Below are 19,886 nucleotides of genomic sequence, written 5' to 3'. Positions count from 1 at the left end.
AGGGTTTTGAGTATTTTTGTGATAGGAATGAGTATTAACATTTCAATTGGAGTAAGTAAGTGAATAACCACATTTAAATTTTGGAGATCTACATATATCATAAACAAACAGAAGAAAAAAAGAACGGGAAAAAAAATACTCAAAATGATAAATTCAAGAATGAGCTTGAATATCACTTAATAAGTCATCACTAAATAGAAAAACATGTATTTGACATAAAGAAAAACATGTATTTGACATAAAGAACATGGTCAATAATAAGACTTGTAAAAAAATAATATTTTTTTTGTAATTTTTTTTTCCACTTGTGTTATTTACGTACACAATAAATAGAGAGGATTATTTTTATTAGTTTATCAATACACGTAGTTTGCATATGTAATTTGGTTTCGATTATTTAATACAATTTATGTCATAAATTACAATTTTTATAAACGGTTTCTTACAAAATTGTAACATTATAACTTAGTACTAAAGTAAATTGAATTATTAATTAAAAATAAAATATTTAGAAAAATGAGTGAGATATGAGTAAATGAAATAAATGAATAAATACAGGAAAAGAAAAAAAAAACCAAAAGGAGGAAATTTTGATTTATATGCATTTCCATAACTTTGGTATTCTACTCTTCTATTTTATTGGCTTGAATTTTTTATTTTACATCTATATATAATTAGCAATGAGAAGAAGATAGATAATTGAATTGTAATATATGTTGTTGATGACCAAATTACTGTTAATTAGTTTAAATTATTATTTTAAATTTTAGATTAAAAGTAATTCTTCGTATTTATTGTTGGATTAGGTCAAACATTTATCTAAATATAATATATTACAATAATAAATCAAATAAGATCATAAATAAAAAATAAATAACATATTTTACTAACTATTATAATTCAACAATTTTATAAATCAATATAATTGTAGATAATTTTATTGTTTTGTTTATTGAAACTATAAACTTTGTAGGCTTATTATTATTATTTTTTGTTATGAAAATTATACGCAATCTCTACTTAATTGTAATCAAATAGTCTGTCTAATGAAATCAAATTAAATATTTTAAATAACGATATCAGCAATACTTTTTGATCTATTGAAATTTTTTGTTTTCATTCTCAATTATAAGCGCACACAAAAGTTGATATAATTTTTTATTCGTATAAGTAGTAAAATAAAAGTAATATTTATAAATGAATTTTATATAGAATGTAATCAAGATATTTGATACAAACAATATGTAATGTCTGATATCACACAATATTATAAAAATATTCCTATAAAATATTTTAAAAAACCAATGTCACCACATGTGTGCACTATATATTTCTTTGAAATTAAGTATTAAAATATTTTCAAGAATATTATAAATATCTATGATCAAAACAATTTATTTTAAAATTTTAAAGGATAAAATAAAAATCAGTATAAACATAACAACCTAAAATTATTTTAGGGTTAATATTGTCTTAGTTTTTTATATATACACTTTGTAGGTACGCATATGTTTTTCTCTTCCGCCAAAACTTTCACCATCCAAACAGAACCTTAAGGAGTGACCTGTGAAGCTTGGTTTTCAAAGTTCAAAGAGTGCAGAGAACCTCTCTCGCCGCCGCAGAACCCTAACCGTCGCTCCTTCGCCGTTCGCCGGTGTAGCAGGCCAACGCCGGGGCTGGTGACTTATTCTTCCCCGTTTACAGGCACGCGTATGTTTTAGTTATAACTCATACGTTTTGGAACATTGCACATAAGCTTCATTCACTTTCAAAATCATCTTCTAGTCTTGTTCGATTTCCTTGAAGCTAATTCTCGTTCAATGCCTTGGTTTTGAGATTTCAATGCGAAAGTGACTTTTGCTCTGCTGTTGTATCTGTATTCTCTACCATACAGTTATGTCCCTATTTTGTTTTGCTTTCTGACACTGACTCAGTGCAGGGAAATCATCCAAACGAAAAGCGCGGACGGTATGAAGACGCCACGACCCGCTTCTAAATTGAAAAGGTAATACTATGACTTGTTTGTTCTAATTTGAGTTCTCTTTCTCTTAGCTGTCTCTTTTGCTTGATTTAGGATTTCCTTGAAGTAATCGTTTACCAAACTGCACTTATTATGTGAAAGCTCTCTTAATTGTATGTTCATTGTGAAATAAAACTGTTGTTTACTTTCATCACTTTACCAAGTACCTAACAACGAAATCAAATTAAAATTCCTAGTTCATGCTGCGATTTTCTTGCTTGTTCTTTATCATGACTTTCCTTAAGCTGTTTTTTTTTTAATAAGAGAAAATGTGCTAAGTTGCAATCTTGCCCCCTTTTTAATTCCTAATCCGTGATATTGGTCTCTCTAATTTTTTCAGCAATTTTAGTTTCCCAATTTAGAAAATCTTCAATTTTTGGTCTAGTTTTCAATTTTGTATTCATTTATTTCTTTTACTTTTGTTCAATTGAACTTAAGACTAAAGACATATATTTAAGGTTCCATTAGAAAATAATTTAATTAGTTAAAGTTTAAAATATAAAAGAAATAAATATATGCAAAGTCGAGTGTTAGTCCAAAATTGTGGAATTTTCAAAACCAGGGACTAAAATCATACAAAAAAAAAGAAATTGCAAATCAGTAATTAAACCGAGACCGGAAATGCAATTTAGCCAAGAAATTAAATTTACGCTATTAACAATGTGTTTGTCAACTTTGAGTTGCACTAGTCTCTCATTATATACTCCTTTGATTAAATGATTCAATGTTATAAACTTGTATCGGGCTCCTATAGAACTCCTTTGATTAAATGATTCAATGTCATAAACTTATATCGGGCATGTATAAAACATTGTTTTGTCTTGAGTTGCTAAAAATAAAAAATTTGCTTTGGTCTCTGCTCCCTTTTCAGGAAAAGGGAAGAAGGTAAAGGCAAGAAAAAAAAGAAAGGAGGTGACAAGGAGGAAAAAAGGAAATTTGCAGACATTGGTGAACCTCATAGCATGCTAGAGGATGACCATGATGAAGGAGAAGGTTAGATTAAACATATTGTGATAATTTGATTAAAATTATGATTGTTATACAACTTTCTTAAAGTTGCTTTTGTGTGTATGTACCTAGGCTATGGATTGAGTATAGGATATAATTTTTCCTCAATGAGGTTGTAGCAAATGAGGAGTATGTGGTGGCTTTAGTGGACTTCCTCAATGCTCACTACAAAGGAATGGGTCATACCCAAGAAAGTTGCTACTCCTTGCATGGTTTTCCAAACAAGGCCACCCATATTTCTAAAACGAAACAAAGAAAAACAAAGTCAAATTTTGGGGTTTTTTATTCCACAATTCTAAATCTGAAAAATTCAACATTCAAGGTCAATCTTCTTTCATGCTAAGTATTTCAACAACTTGTATTAAGAAGCAGACTTTAAGCCTAATTCATCCGCTTCTTAATATGATTTCATGCTCTGTCACTCTCTAACCGATTATTTGTTTCTGGCATGAGATAATTATATAATTGTTAATTATCTAATTGATGTGTTGTTACTCTTTATTTTCTAAGGGTTTGACAACGAGTCTACTAGAAGCAAAGTTGTGGAAAATTTGAGGCAAGATTCTGATGAAAATGATTCTGGATTAGAAGAAGGTTCTGAAACCGAAGATGTTGGGATTTGTTCAGATGAAGAAGATATTAGAAGTAATGGTCAAACAGCTTCAGAAGATTCAATGCATTTAAGGTTTCTTAACGTTATTTATATTTTATTTTTCTGTTTGGGATAGAACAATAAATTTCATTAGAGAGAAGAGAGAAAAAGCTAAAACTAGGCTGTGGGTAAGGATTAGGTATCCTTAGTAAATGTGGGTATATATAGAGGAAAGGGTTCATAAGTGGGCTCATTAGAAGCATCAAAACACTTCAATCTCTGTTTATTTTCTTATAGCTGACTTTCATGTTAAATATTTTTTTAATTGTGCTTTTATAATTTTGACCTTTGTTCCATGTCGTGATTTTTTGCAATGGATCTGGTTATTACTGACTAGTTACTTGGCAGTATTTTTGTGTCACTGGATTGTTATACATCAATTGTATATATTTTCAATTTTTATTTTAGCCTAGCCATCCTTTAATCTGACATTTTTGTTCCGTGCAGCTCTTTTGATTTACATTTGCAACATAGTTTATCAAAAGAAGAAATTGACAGCAAAAGTAACGTGAAATATAGCTGGGAGACTCCAGCTATTGATATGAAAAATTGCAAGTGGATTGGAACTGGAGAGAACATTATGGAGGTATTTCATGTTAAATTATTCTTTTGGTGTATCGAAGATTTCATTTCATGTCTTCCAACCTCAGTGAAAATGCAAATTTAGCACATTATCATAGCCATTTGCCAATCTATGGCCTAGGAATGGTTGGCTCTGGCACATACCTCGTCTTTGTTGTAATTGTGTATTATGTAAAATCCACTCACATGCACACATTCATAATCTTTGGCTAATAATATATATGCTCATCCTTCAATTTTGTGTATGCCTCAAGTACATATTACATTGTTAACTCTTGCTTTCTTGTTTAGGATTTGGATATCAATTCTTATCATGGTCTCAAGGCAACATTGTCTGAGCATTGGATGGATGTCTACAAGACATCTGGGGCCAAAGATATCGGTTCACCTAAACAGAGGATGTTTTTCTCCCTTTGTAAGTTGATTGTGAATCATTGTGATCAATTACAATATGTTGCGCATTTGCAATCATAATCATTAAAAGCCTAAATCCTCGTGTCGTGTCTTCCCATGAGTGTAAATTCTGTATATTCAGAAAATTTACTATTTCTTCTATTTTCTATTGAAAATTTGGTCTGACAGGCAGATTACACTGTTGGTTGTAGAGGGAAATTAGCAAAATGCTAAACAAAGAAGAAACAAATGACTTTTCCATTTTTTAATTAGTTTTTATCATTTTATTGGCACTGACTTCATGTTGACTTGGTTTCAGGCAGCAGCTACCGCGATATACTTTACTGTAACAAGAGGCCTTTCTATCTCAAAGGCCTCGAAGATGCAAGCATTATGGATGCATACATAATGCATTCTGTAAGTATATTTGTGTCATTCTATATAAAGTTATGGACTTTCTGAACGTCTTTGATTTAGTGATTTTTATACACAGCTCAATCATGTCTTCAGAACTAGAGACTCTGTGAGAAAAAATGATGCCAAACTGACCAAGCTTAAAGAGCATACTGAAAGTGATAAATTTCGAGATCAAGGTTTTACTCGTCCTAAGGTAGTAAAGGATTCTTAACTGTTTTATTATTATGGATATTTCTTACCTCTTCAAATCTTCAATCAGTGTTCTGCAATGTATTGTCATATGAAATATATGACATGTAGAAAACAAACATATTTTATATTTTAACATTGTTGAGGGTTAAAAAGTTTTTGGTGCCTCCAAAATTGGTTTTTATTATGATTGATACCCCCAATTCTTTCCCAGTGAATTTTATACCCTAACATTTAATAAATGTGAATTTGGTCATACTAGTTATTTTATTACTTTTGAATTAATGATGTTGACATGTTTATTTTAACAGTGTCTGACTAGCAAAAGTTGAATAGTATGACATGTTAACACAATTAATTGAAGAGTAATAAATTTAGTGTAAGGACCAAATTTGAATGATTTACATAAAATATGAGAAATTTTTAGATGTACCAATTTAAATGTGGGTCAATTTTTGAGGTATCAAAAACTTATTTAACCATGTAATTAATAGATTTTTACTTGAGATTCATATTTCATGGTGGATTTGATAATACCCCCCCTTCCCCCATACTTTATTGCGTGTTTAATTGATAAACTTAATATTCCTTTGAAATGAACCTTAAGTTAAATGTAAGCTTCTATTTAAGAAATGCTAAGCATATCTTCCATGTATATATGCTTTCTGTTTCTTGTGGTAGTAATTGATATCCTTTGATAAACGTAAGCTCTTATTTAAGAAATGCTAAGCATATTTTATGTATACTTTCCTGTTTCTCTAGGTTTTAATATTATTGCCATTGGCAAGTATCATGTACCGTGTTGTAAAGAGGCTTATACATCTTACACCTTCAGCTTCCAAGGTATGTAGATGTTCTCACTCTCTAATATAATTTTAAAAGTATATTCATGCCAAGCATTTGATTTGATCCTTTTTTGCATAACATGTTTGTTAATGAGTGAGCTGAAATGACACACTATTATAGTATAATGGCATAAAAGTTAGCCGTGTCTTTACTTGTTGATATAATCCTAGGTATGTATTAAGGAAATATAGGATCTGTTAAACTATGAATACAATTGAATTTCAATTATAGAAAACTATATCTCTCTCCATTTGTTGTCTTATAATGATATAGCAAGAACACATGAACGTAAGGATGGGTAAAAGTCCATATTTGTCCAAATGATAGAATCAACAAAGTAAACCATAGAAATGATCGAAATGTTGGAGATCTCATATCCACTAATGATGTGACCAAATTATAGTATATAAGTGAGTGCAAACCTCAACACCTTTGAAACTGGTTTTGTGAGGTTGAATTAGACTTGAAGTTGACTTCTAAGATGATATTCAAGCCTATCTTATTAAGGGTTGTTGGGCTTATCGTGCTATCCATTATTAGGTTTTTATTGGAGCACTCAAATATTTATTCCCACGCTTGAGATGTTGCAATTCTCGACATATGAGGGTCTGTTGAAGATCTCACATCGACCATAAATATGACTAAATTATTGCATATAAATGGGTGAAAACCTCACCACCTTACAAGTAGATTTTGTGAGATTAAGTTTAAAGTTTACTTTTGAAGAGAAAACATGATAATATTCAGTGAATTATGATTAGATTAACAAAAGGAGCTTAGAATTAAGAGAGCTCATGGATCAAGTCACATGTATGGGTATGAACTCATTTCCTTTTCTCTTTTGGCTCTTTTGGTCTTGGCAATTCAATGGAACATGTAGAACATTTCAACAATTTAAATTGAACCATAAAAGTGAATAGAAACAAGATTATAATTGGTGCATATCAAAGGAAATACGGAGGAACCAAGAATCATTGAAACTCATATCAAATCTCATGAATGGGTATGAAACTCATTTTTGGTGTTTAGTGTCTCACGACCAACTCAAGAACAATTAACAAAGGAAATGATAAACATGGAAGAACACACCATTTCATAGAATCAAGACCAATGCAAAAGAAAATCGCTGCTTGAAAGTAAGAAATTCAAGATAAGATTCACATAGTGAGAAGTTCATAATGTGAAAAGGTCAACAAATCCAATTCATATTATTGCTTTTAATGCATGTCAATTTGCACGGGTGGTAAAATATGTCTGCATTGAACCTTCATTATTACTTTGTAGGCCAAAATATTGCTTGTACATGTAACTTTAAACTGAAGTTTTGTTTGTTTCATTGGTGCTAGTGTTACTTATTAATATTATCTCTCTTACTGTATTGTATTTTCCTTTAGAAAAATAAATAATTCCTTTGGTCCTTTTATGATATTTGTTTTATTTTTTCAGGTTAATGTTGAACATAAGGATCGTTTTTCCACTAAATTTGGAAGTGAAGAACATAATGGTGAAGAGACTGAAAATGCAAAACCTTCCAAAACATCTGACTTTGAAAAACTTTTTGGTGGAAATAATGAGGATAACTTTATGATTGGCATAAAGTTCACTAGGTAATTATACTCTTATAGTGTAGCATTGTTTATTGAATGTATTCTTTGGTGCATAAGAAGTGCACCTGAACATGGACTATTGTATTAATATTATGTCAATGCCAAAATTGTTTGTTATTCTAGTGCCAATTGGGTAGGATCACCATTTGATAGAAGATCCACTTTTGGGTATTGTGTTCATATTGGATGAAATGTGATCTTATGGAGAAGCAAGAAGCAAAATATTGTTGCTAGATCCAATATCAAAGTTTGATATTGGGCTATAACTACAAACAAGACTACATGACATTGGAGACATTCATGATACTAAATTGTCTTTGATTAACATTACACAAATCTGGGGTTTCATGACCAGACTTAATAGATGATATAGATTCTCAATTTATAGTGGAAATGTTAGAGATTTGATTGCATTAAATAGGGAGATATGATGCAATTTGATAGGAAAATATTTTCTATTATTACATATTGATTTTGTTCCTTATTATTGTATCTTTTCTTCATTATAAATTAGAATAATTGTGTGTACACAACAGATGAAATTCTTCATATTCCTTCTCAACTTCTTTCTTATGACCAATATGATATCAAGAGTCTAATGGGAAGGTGACCCAAAACTGTGCTTTCCCTATGAGCCCATTGCACGTAGGTGTAAATTTCTTAGAAACTGTATGTTATTTTTTTCTTTTTGTTTTATTTTTGCCCTCATAGATGACAATTTCCCGATGATTTTTTTGGTAAGCTTTTTCTGGTGAGTTTGTTTTTTTTGTGATCTTTTTCCAGCTAGTGACCATCACTGGCTTCACCTTATTGGGCGAGGATTTTTTCTTTTTGATGGTTGTCATGCCTTCTAAACAATTTTGCTCTCTTGCTGCTGCCAGGCACTGAGACTTTTGCTTTCTGGAAGCCCCCTTGTCATCTGAGCATTTTTGCTTTCCTACATCCATCACGTCCTTTGAGAATCTTTGCTTTTGGTAGCTGGCATGTCCTCTGAGCATTGTTGTTTTCTGACAGTAACTGTCATGCACTGTGATTAGTTTTCTTTTCATACAATCATTGTGTCCTTGGGGTATTTTTTGCTTTCAGGCAGCTGCTGTGTTATCTATCCATTTCGCTCTCGAGATACATAATACCTGAACTTGAGGTGGAGTGTTGATGATATGATTTTAAAGGAGAAAACATATTGAATATTGATTGTTAATTTGACAAAGTGAAATTCATGTTTGGGAAATATCTATTAGCTTAATTTTACCTTTGTCAGCTTTGGCAATATAGTGACTGATGTGTTCACTAAGTCTCTCAAGGGATCTTGTGTTGATGACATTTTTAACAAGCTTGTCTTATATGATACATATGCTCAGCTTGAGGGAAGTGTTTGAGATGTGATTTGGTTACATAAAATATGGAGATATGATATGATTTAAAGAAATATTTTACGCAAATATTTTCCATTATTATTTATTGATTTTGTTTCTTATTGTTTTATCTCTTCATTATTATTTTATGCAACACATGAAATTCATTATATTTATTCTCAGTTTCTCTCTTTTTAACATGGTATCAAAGATCCTATGTGACCTGTTTTGTCACCAATGCTTTCAATAGAAGAGAAGGAGCTGTTAGGGAAAATCACAAATGCCTTTGTTAGCTCTAGTGATAAACTATTTGACATGTTGACTAAGTCACTCAGACTCTCATGTTGATTACATTTACAAAATTTTTGGTTCATATAACATATATGCTTTGATTAAGCTTTTGTGGAAGTGCTAGAAAAGTGTTTTGTTGAGTTGGGACATTTATGATATATATTCTTTGTATCCAGGATTTATTCTCTTGTACCCTACTATGAGATTATAAATAAAGAGCGTAGATGTTGCTATAAGACACCATTCATTATACCCTGTCTATACTATCATTTTAGATTCTTCCGATTGTTTAACTTATTGAACTGTATTCCACCCGTAAGTAAGGGCACTATAAATTGTTAATGCTAGGCAGCTTGTATTCTATAATAAAATTTCTGATCAATGAGAGTCTTAGTAACTTAGCGAACATGTGGGTATAGGACAATCAACTCTGTGGCCCATGCTAAAATCAATTTGCTCACTTATTTTTTTCCCTCTTTACATTTCTTAAAAATGACAATTTTATGTAGTGATGGTCACTTTCAAATAACTGCTTCAGACAAAAAGGGATGTATCAGTACACTGCTTAGTTACATATGCACGATATTACTATAGTATCCTCAACCCATGGAATCTGATAATTGTATTTGTTGTAATATGCAATGTGAGATGATATTTCAGTTATAATTTAAGTTTTATGCTTTGTTTTCCACAGGAAGACAATCAAGTTGTTCAGTGATTTCCACACCTCAGACATTATTATTGCTTCAGCACTATGCTTGGTTAATGTAAGTATTTTTATTTCCATTTATTTTAGTTTCTTTTATTCATGTTTGACTCTAGAAATTTCTTTTGATCCCTTTAGATTAAATTTACAAAATTGTGATTGATTCAAGTTCCTTTTATTGGTTTTATTTGTTGGGAATTAACTTATTCAGTTTTGGGCTTTTGTGTCCAACCTTCATGTTCATATTCCTCTGGTATAAGTAAAAGGTATTAGGCATTTTAATGCTGTTTGTCAGTATCTATCTATTTGCATTTTTTTGATAAGAAAAAACTTGGATCAATTTGTATCATAGTTGTTTGGTAAAAACATTGTATATGAATATGATAATATTATCTGAGGGGACAGTCCCCAGAAAAGAGACTTAATGATTACAGACCAGTAAATCTCATCACCAGTTTGTATAAAATCATCAGAAAAATAATTGTCTTATTTGAATGGGGTGTTGTGGAAGAAACTACTTAGGAGTACACGGTGCTTTGCATATAGACAATTAAATTTTTTAATAAATAAGAAGCTTCCATATACCATAGTATAATTAAGCGGAAGTGGATTTTCCTTACAAGTTAAATTAAAAATTTGGTCCATATACCCAACACATTTTTTTTCCATTTTAGTCCCTATATACATAAGTCTACATTTTTGGTACTTACATGGAAAAAAACATTTACGAAGAAGTTCTGGTTGTTTGTCAGAGTTATCAACCATTGACACTGTTGGATTTTTCTCTGTTCTTTACTGAGATGGTATGATGCCATGTAGGACAAAACATTGACTAACCCAAGGAATAAAAATCTGAAACTGTTATAACTCAGGCCAAGGGGCTGATTCATTAACATTTTTCTTCCAAGAGAAAAGTTGTAGTGTTTTTTAACCTAAGGATCAAAATCAAAATATTTGTCAAGTATAGAGAATCAACTTTATTTTAAAAATTATAACTTCATTACAATATATGTTCTTTTTATCATGTTGCTTTTCTACTAAAGTATAAAATACACATGCTTATTTTAAAAAAAATTCTCCGGATTTTGTTCCTTTTCTAAAATATGAATTTAAATAGTTTTATTTATTAACAAATCCTTAGTGTTACGAAATGCTGAATCTTTTATAAGTGTATTGCTTAAAACATCATTTTGTTCATTTTTCTAGAAAATTGAAGAGTTTGGGATAAATAAGGAAAAAGATGTGGATTTTCTTTCATCTATAGAGGTAAGTTTCCCTAACTTTTAATTTTTGATCATATTTAATTAATATGAAATCTATCTCAATATGTAGTTATCCTGCATGTGAGGCATAAAATATCTAGTTGACACTATTATTTATTCTAAACAGGTTCTGATTATTGATCATGCAGATGTAATATCAATGCAGGTCTGTAGTGATCTTTCTTTAAATTACTGTGACATTGATTTTCCCGTATTTTGACTTCTATATGAATGTTGTTTCTCATTGATGTTGAAAACTTTCCAGAATTGGTCTCATGTGCATACAGTTATTGAACACTTGAACTGCTTACCATCTAAGCAACCTGGAACAGATGTAATGCGCATTAGACCTTGGTATATTCTATTGTAACTATCCTATGTTAAAGTTGTTTTATTTTTTTTGCTCCTATATTTGTGTTGACCTACAAATTTTTCCCTTGTTTTCTTTTTCTTAATTTAGCACATAGCAAAAATTATTACCACGTAAATAATTGAAGCTATTTATCTTTAGATGAAGCTAACATAATAACTTATAGTGAAGGGTCTGCTTCAAGTCACAGTGGTGTTTTTATGGAGAATTGGAGGTTTTCCATTTTCAACCATGCCATTGTGGTATCTTGTTTGTAAAAACTCTCTTACATTTCTCTCCAAAACCATTATAGTGATTGATAGAGTTATGTTTCATAGCTCTGCCAATTTAAGTTATCACAGGGAACATTGAGTTCGATTCTTTAGGAATTGTTCAGTACCAATACTTTTACATTTCAATTGCTTGAGTTTTGGTGTTATATATCTGTCAATATGTTTTCATCGTGTGAGATGGAGGAAGAGTTGAACACAGTCCCTCGTCTTAGATGCAAGTAACAAAATTCAGTATATTGAGTTAATACAGCTTTTAGGAAACGTTAAGTTACAAGAATGCAGTATATATTGTTGCACTGTTTTATTAGAATACAATTGAATATCTAATGGAAAAGAATACATAAAATCACAAGTCTGTTCTTTGACTTGCAATTGTAGTGTCTTATCTTCCATTCATTTTATTTGTTGTATGATTTGCATGTTTAAGTCTGGTTATTAGAGGTAAAGGGGATTAGAAGTAAGATATACAAATCTGATTTTTCTACACCAGAAATTTGAGATTCATATGTTTGTATATTTCTTAGGTATCTTGATGATCACGCCAGGTTTTACAGGCAAACAATAATGCTGGGTTTTTATTCAAATCCAGGTAATGATCTTTGCTTCTTGTAGCGATTTCTTTTGAGAGCACATTTGCATTATTCTTTTTGCCTTTACCTTTTACAGGGGAAGCTAGATCTGTTGAGCATATGCACCATCAACTCTTTTTCTTTTTTATTCTGTTTAGTAATGGGATGTTAGTTTGTAGAAAAAAATATTGTTTTTATTTTTGTTTCACAAGGTCATCCATCCCGCCTTTTGCGTGAATAGTTTTGTCTATGTCTACATTTTACATTACAATCATCATAATAATCAGTTTTCAATTACATTGGTGAAGTTCTGATTTTTGAATTTTCCTTTTCTGAAATTGTTAAAATTATGCTGCATTGCACCTTCTTATATTGGGTGCTGAGTTGAATTTCCCGTTCAATTCATTTTTATGTGGACATTTGAATCATAGCCAAGTCTATTATAACCTCTGCATTTCCTTATTGCAGATATAAATGCTTCATTCAATCATCAATGTATTAATTATGAAGGGAAGGTATGTAACATATATGGTTTCACTGCCTAGCTTTTTCATAGGTTCAAGGTTTTTGCACTGTTACCATGCCATTGCATTATAGCACTGGGTTTTAGTAGAACTGCAATTTGCCATTGATGGCTTTTGCTTTCCAGCATTTTACTTTTGGCTGTTGAAACTGCATGAACCACATGGTTGATATGGCAGAGATTGGCCATCTTACATGATTGAATTTCAATGTGTTTTTTTTTCCTTTTTTAAATTCCAATATTTTAGGGATTTAGAAATAGGAAGCTGCACCCGATATTTTATGGGATAGGAATGATGTGAATAACAATATTTCATCTATTGTTTTATTTTATTTCAGTTTCACTTGTTTCAATTTTGCTTTTACTGGGGTCTGTATCCCATATTTATTTCAATTTTATTTTCTGTTGGAGATCTCATATCGACGAGAGATAAGAACATTTCATAGTATATAAGTGGATACAAATCTCACTTTATGAACTTGAGTTAGGTTTAAAGTCCAATAAAGCCATTTTAGAGCCTATTTTAGCAGAGTTTGTTAGGCTTATCAGACCACCCGCTATCGAACTAGCCATAAATATATAGTCTCACGCACGGGTTAGTAGGTTTCAGCATGAGAGGGGTGTATTGGAGATCCCACATCAACTAGAGATAAAGACATTTCATAGTATATAAGTGAGTGCAAACCTCACTTCATGAACCGGTTTTATAAGATTGAGTTAGACTTAAAGTTCCATTCTTAATATTTTCATTCTTAGTTCTAATTTCAATTTGATCGGTACACACTTTTGCTATTCAACGGCATCATGATCTGCCATATGGCATAGTCAATTTTTGTTTTTGTGTGGTGGTGGGCTGCTATTTGCTTTTGATAACCTTCGACCATGGAGGGCTTTTAGTTAAAGATGCATCATGACTGAAAAGTTCTCAATCTTTCATACTTATTATATGGACAGCATTGTTGATATGGCTTGTGAAATGAAAACGATAATCAAAGTCTGTGTGCATTCATGTGTCTTTGTGTCTTCCCTCCCTGAAGCAATAACACCAAAGATGATATTTCTCTATAATTTTTAAATATTATAGTCATCAGTACATTTTGTTTGATATCTGCAGGTGAAACTGATCTGTGAATATAAAGGTGTCTTACACAAAGTGCTACCCGAAATAAGACAAGTAATCTTTTTCAGTATTGCTGGCTGCTTGAATAAATGTTCTGCATTTTGGTCCTATACTTTTTTCATGCAATTAAGGTCTAGTTGATGCCTGATGTTTCAGATAGGACTGAAACGGAATTGGTCTTTCTGGTAGTCTAATTGGCAATGTTACTGCACTTCAATTTGCTGGGATTCTATTAATAGACACTATATAGGAAAAGTTTTCGTTCTTTTTTATTACTGAACAGTACACAAGAAAAACCAATCAGCAATATAATATTATCTCCGTTGCTATAGGCATTTTATTGTTGTGATATACTTTCTGTTCGTAAATTCAAAATAAGTAATACCCTGTAAATCTTTAGGAATGACTGTAATATCAATGCTTTACATAGTTAGAATATTTTCGTGGACGTTCAATAATTTGAAAAGTAGGGTGCCAATATACTCTTGTTTCAAGTAACTGTAAACAAACTATTTGGTCTTCTTTTCATGATTAGTTAATTTAATATACTAACTCTTGTTTCCATCATTACTATTTCTTCTAGATTATTGTGATCAGGAAATTCATTTTTTCTGTGTAGTGTCATCAATTTATAATCAGATTTATCACTGTAGTTTTGTGCCTCACTCTAATTTTGAGCTAACACTTCATCTAAATTTTGAACCCTGTAGGTTTATGAACGATTTGATGTAGACTCAATAGTAGAAGCTGATGATGCCCGTTTTGATTATTTTATTAAAAAGGTATGCATTTTGGACTTGTGATTTTGAAAATATTGATATGTTGAATTGGGTTTGAAGAACGAACTATGCATTCTCTCAAGAGTTTGATGTCATTGATGTTCTTTCTCGACTAATTTGGCTCAAGCCAGATTTCAAGTGGCCATTGTAACCTATGAGTTTGTGAAAAACCATTGCTCAAATAAGCTTGTATGGTAAACTTAATCTGGATTTCCGTTGTTACTAAAAGTGTGAGGTTTGATTTTGCAGCTGCATAATTTCTAATGTTGAGAAGATTCTGTCAGGGTCCTGTCTCCCTGATATCTAATGAAAATATTTTTGCCACATGCCCTTCTCATTTAATACTCACTCTAATTCATTTCAACCCAAATACGTTCTTTCTTCCACTACTTTTACAAGCAGTAGGAATGCATATAATCTGAATTTAACTAAATCTTAGGTTTCTAAATAGCAAACAATAGCGATGAACTGATTTTGTCCTTGAATGAATATTTATGATTTCTTGTGCTAGTAGTTATTAAGCCATATTATATCAGGGTAAGAGAGTAGTGTCTCCTGGACTATTAACTCTAGTCAGTCAATTTTTTCTTACTCATGGCATTGTGTTAATACTGCAGTTTAAAGAAGTCACGCAATAAAAAATGAGATAAATAGAATATAGCAAAAATATGGTTTTACTTTTAATTGCGATTGTCTGTGTAATTATTGACATTAAAGCAATATTACTTATTATCTCTTGTTGAATGAAAAGTAGTTCAATCATTCTTGCTTAGTACTGTGGCTTATTTGTGTTTAGTAATATGGGTTACCCTAGCAGAAGTCTTGTCTATTTGATGCATTTCCTTTTCTTTGTAGTGACCATAATTTTTCTGTTCAATTTCTTTAAATAGGTTCCTTAGGATGGTCCAAGTGGTATTAACCATTATGTTGCTTGTTATTATGCATTTTTTGAAATTTTGATCATATAAATAACAATCAATCATTCTTGTCCTGCAGGTTTTCCCCAGAATAAAAGATTTAGATCAGGTTACTTTTAGTTAAAGACATATTTTCTAGATTTTATGCATGAGATAGTTTAAACTCATACACTAACATTTTGGTTTTCTTTAATGTGATATTTGATGCAGGGAGGGACAATGTTATTTACCAATTCTTACTTTGAATTTATTCGACTCCGTAATTTCTTTAAGTCACAGAATGCCTCCTTTTGTCTGCTTGGGGAGTAAGGATCCACTTCCATTATTATGCCATTACTGTTCTTTCTTTTATAGTTGAATATTAGTTAACCATACGGCATTAGCCAAAGTTCTTAGTAGTTCTTGTGTTGATGGCTGGTCTTTTTTTGTTAATTTAGGTATACAAGTCAAAGTGATATTTCTCGTGCACGTCTTTGGTTCTATGAAGGAAGTAGAAAAGTTATGCTGTACACTGAGAGATCTCATTTTTACCACAGATATAAGGTAGCATGGATTGAAATAATTTATTTTTCCCTCTCCTTTTCTTCCCTGTCATTTTTTGTTCCTGGTTATTTATAACAGCTCTATGTTTTGTGAAAAAGTAAAAACGAACGGACCTGCTACTGTGGTCGTTTGTCAAGTTATTGACATGCAGTAACAGAAATGCTGAAGAGTTAAACACCTAATTTAGTCCTGAAACTGACAATTTATGTTGTTTTTGTCCCTGGAATTTTTGTCCGTTCAAATTGGTCTTGAGAGATGAAAGAGGCCACTTTTTATGGACATGCACAGTCAAGGTTGAAATCAGTCATATTTTTAACTAACTGTTGAATTTAAAGTTACAGAAACAGAAAAATGTTGTCAACTTTTGAGTTAACTCTTAAACTCTGACGAGTTTACAATCCTAGTCAGAGACACAAGACTCAACTAGTTATCACATAAAGGATTAATGTTTTTGACTTTATATATGATTTATTTATTTATGTATATTCATCGTATTTAGTTCTAATGTATTATCACACTTTGCTACTTTTTCTTTATGGTGAAGTGTAAATATTGAATTATTATTGTATCAAGGGTATTATGTTATGCATATGTCATTATGAATTTTTGAATATTATTTTTATATTAAGTAAACTCTTGAGTTGAATCTACAAGTTAAATTTATAAAGGCTTCATTAGTTTATGAAAACTCTCGAGTTTGACTTTACTTAGAATTAGAATAATAAACAATTAAAATCAGTTTAATTCATAGGACTATCTATACTATAGAGTATAGACCATTAATATAGTCTCTGTTCATACTAGCTCTTTTGGTTCTGCCGAGTTTGTGGGTTGTGTAACGGTTACCTATGGTAGATTCCTTATTATGAATAAAAAACACTATAGACTGCAGTGTACATGGAATAGACCATTACAGGAAATTGTGTAAGCATAGTTTATGTTTGATCACCAAAGTTTTTACACTTATGGGGTCTATCCTCTGCTTTCATATTTGTTTGATACTAAATATTTTGTTTATTTCTTGATGGCAGATTCGAGGGGTTCAGAATTTAATCATTTATTCACTCCCAGAGAGGAAGGAATTTTACCCTGAGGTAAGCTGGTTGTAAAGATACTTTTTCCTCTTTGACTAAAGAATTCACTAAGAAAGGGGTGTAAAACTGATGAAACAGTAATTGTCTTATGTCTACGAATACGTAAATGAATGAAATTAAGAAAATACATCAGTTCAAAAGAACATTCTAGTTCTATTGCATTGTCAACGTCGGAAAACTGAAAAATCCAACGTGCAAAGCCTCCTAAGGTAGCTAAGGAAACAAACCTGTCCATAAAAGGCGGAGAGTTGGAAATTTATGGCTAAAGGTTTTGGAATTGTTCTCCAGGACAACCGACTTAAAAAAGCACAACCAAAAAAGGCCTCTTTAGTTTATTATTCTTCAACTGTTTCTCTAACATGCATTAAATCAAATTTGGTGTTAATGGTTTCATTTGAGTATTGTAAGAAAATAAGGAATTATTTTATTTTCACTCACATTCTTATTATCTCTTTTTGTAATAATCAAATGAGTAGGAATTATGTTGAAATGAGTAGGAGGATTCTGAGTATGTTTTTTTTTCTAATTATTATGGAAATATTGAAAATATTTTTATCCTAATAATCTTCTATTCACAACAATTTTTGTTGTTGTTGATATAACTGCATAAGATGTTATTTTTATGTCCTTACATAGTGTAGATTTTTAAGTCTTCTTCCGTCATTGGTATCCTTTTGCTGTTGCAGATTGTGAATATGCTTAATGGGTCTAACAATATGACTTGCACAGTCCTTTTTTCCTGCCTTGACAAGCTTCGGGTAATGCTTTATTCTCTTTGTTGCCTTTTATATTGTTATTTGCTAGAATTTGGTTTGTGTGGGTTTATATGCACTTGAGTAAAAAGGAGAACGGGAGATGTAAATGTAGAGATTGGGATTTGATGGCCTTGTATATTATTGCTTCCTAATTTGTCTTACTGCTACATTGTTGACTTGAGTGTGCCTATAGATATGATGGGATTTTTCATCACTAAAGGTCAATGGACTTTCTCTATCCAGGGCTCTGTTCTTTAAGAAAAAACTTCGGTTGACAAACTGAGATTTATGTTAAGTTATGTAACTGATTATATATTTGCTCGCATACATAACGCCTATGGACTGTAACACTAATGGAGTTTATTATATGTCACCTTTGCAACAGGGAGAGAGAATTTTTTATATTATGGCGATGTAATTGGTTTTGCTCTTAATTGACTAAATTTATTATTCTTCTTTCTCAGTTATTGAATAATTCCTGGTGGAGGTTAAAGTTGTCTTGACCACGTGCTGTATTTTTGTTTTCTGCTGGATTGTAGTGTTTTACAGTTCGTTAATAATACGCCTCCATGCACACACACACACACACTGCTAGTCCTGCTATCTTGTTTTGTTTTGCGTCTCTCTCGTCATAATTACTCCTTCCTCTTTTGGATTACATTTCAGCTGGAAAGAATTGTTGGAACTACTCCAGCCAAAAGGATGATGGCTGCGGAGAAGGGTGTTTTTGTTTTCTGCCATTAGAATTCTGCCTGGGAAACCATGCAAACTAAATTTTGTATCCGTGGTGTGATGGCATCGTGTAATAGTACATGTTACTCTTGAAATTTTTTGTAACGTGAGCATTGCTGGAAAATAGGTTTTTCGAGGACAACAAAATTCGAGGAGAAAATTCCTAGGTTGGTTTTGTATATTAGTCTTGATTTAACCACTGTTTTGTACACAATGTACGTTTCTACAGTCAAATCTAGCAGAGCCTGGATGATATTTTTATGTTCAAATTATTCAATGGATTGAATTAGCAATTTCTAGGAAACACTGAACCAACTATTTTAATTAAATGTAAACTCCACCTTTTAGTGTTAGTTTTATACAAGGTGTTGAATTTAGCAACCTTCGCATTTAAAGCGATGACTGAGAATTGCATATTCTTTTTGTAAACTATTATAGTCTAAGTGTTAAATTATTCACATCTTTGATTGGTGGTGGGGTGGCGCAATGTTGAGGTGGTTTTTGTTGGGATTTGTCGTGGTAGATTGGTTGTTGTCTTCGAAATCCTTGAAGCAGTGTATTTCGTTCTAACAAAGGTACGATATTTCTCTCTTTTGGTTTGTTTTGTAAAGATTAATGTTAGTTTATTTTTTGAGTAATGAATAATTCAAACCATAAACATTACAAATTTGAATTTGATAGATAATATTGGTATCCAAGGTGAAATACGATGAAAACATTCATATGGATAGGATACAACTTGAATTAGGTTATAGTTTTGGGGAATCCATTGAAATACGCACATTAATTAGTGACTTTAAGGCCTGCTCTTTGTGTAAGATGCATTGTCTTGTTTTTGTTTCTTTTTTGATCAATCTCCACCTCAAAATGTAAATGGTATTATG

At 31.3% G+C, this 19,886-nt stretch overlaps 1 protein-coding gene across 3 annotated transcripts; it reads left to right on the top strand.

Moving 5' to 3' along the window:
- Nucleotides 1–1,485: 1,485 nt before the first annotated feature.
- On the top strand, nt 1,486–19,306 carry NOF1 (U3 small nucleolar RNA-associated protein). Of its 3 annotated transcripts, none has more exons than XM_068625612.2 (24): nt 1,486–1,710; nt 1,940–2,005; nt 2,892–3,013; nt 3,539–3,713; nt 4,128–4,266; nt 4,554–4,677; nt 4,975–5,072; nt 5,149–5,265; nt 6,024–6,104; nt 7,554–7,714; nt 10,055–10,127; nt 11,273–11,332; nt 11,456–11,494; nt 11,594–11,682; nt 12,495–12,559; nt 13,008–13,054; nt 14,177–14,236; nt 14,893–14,964; nt 15,958–15,987; nt 16,089–16,183; nt 16,316–16,421; nt 17,453–17,515; nt 18,202–18,273; nt 18,937–19,306. In XM_068625612.2, exons 2-24 carry the CDS (start codon nt 1,971–1,973, stop codon nt 19,012–19,014), a joined length of 2,001 nt encoding a protein of 666 aa, XP_068481713.2. In that variant the 5' UTR covers nt 1,486–1,710; nt 1,940–1,970; the 3' UTR covers nt 19,015–19,306. The 3 variants fall into 3 exon arrangements, with proteins under 3 accessions (XP_068481713.2, XP_068481712.2, XP_068481714.2); XM_068625611.2 differs by having other exon boundaries at nt 1,509–1,704; XM_068625613.2 differs by having other exon boundaries at nt 1,512–1,710; nt 1,935–2,005.
- Nucleotides 19,307–19,886: the final 580 nt, after the last annotated feature.

The sequence above is a fragment of the Phaseolus vulgaris genome, chromosome 9 (assembly GCF_051622355.1).
Source record: "Phaseolus vulgaris cultivar YP4 chromosome 9, ASM5162235v1, whole genome shotgun sequence".
NCBI classification, from domain to species: domain Eukaryota; kingdom Viridiplantae; phylum Streptophyta; class Magnoliopsida; order Fabales; family Fabaceae; genus Phaseolus; species Phaseolus vulgaris.
Note: the sequence above shows the minus strand (reverse complement) of the source record. Positions and strands in the feature narration are given on the sequence as shown.

Excerpts from the sequence above, each read along its gene's own strand:
- NOF1 (XM_068625612.2), top strand. The coding sequence starts at position 1,971 with ATGAAGACGCCACGACCCGCTTCTAAATTGAAAAG. Across the intron at positions 10,128-11,272 it reads CAGCACTATGCTTGGTTAAT|AAAATTGAAGAGTTTGGGAT; the intron begins GTAAGTATTTTT and ends TCATTTTTCTAG. Across the intron at positions 12,560-13,007 it reads GGGTTTTTATTCAAATCCAG|ATATAAATGCTTCATTCAAT; the intron begins GTAATGATCTTT and ends TCCTTATTGCAG.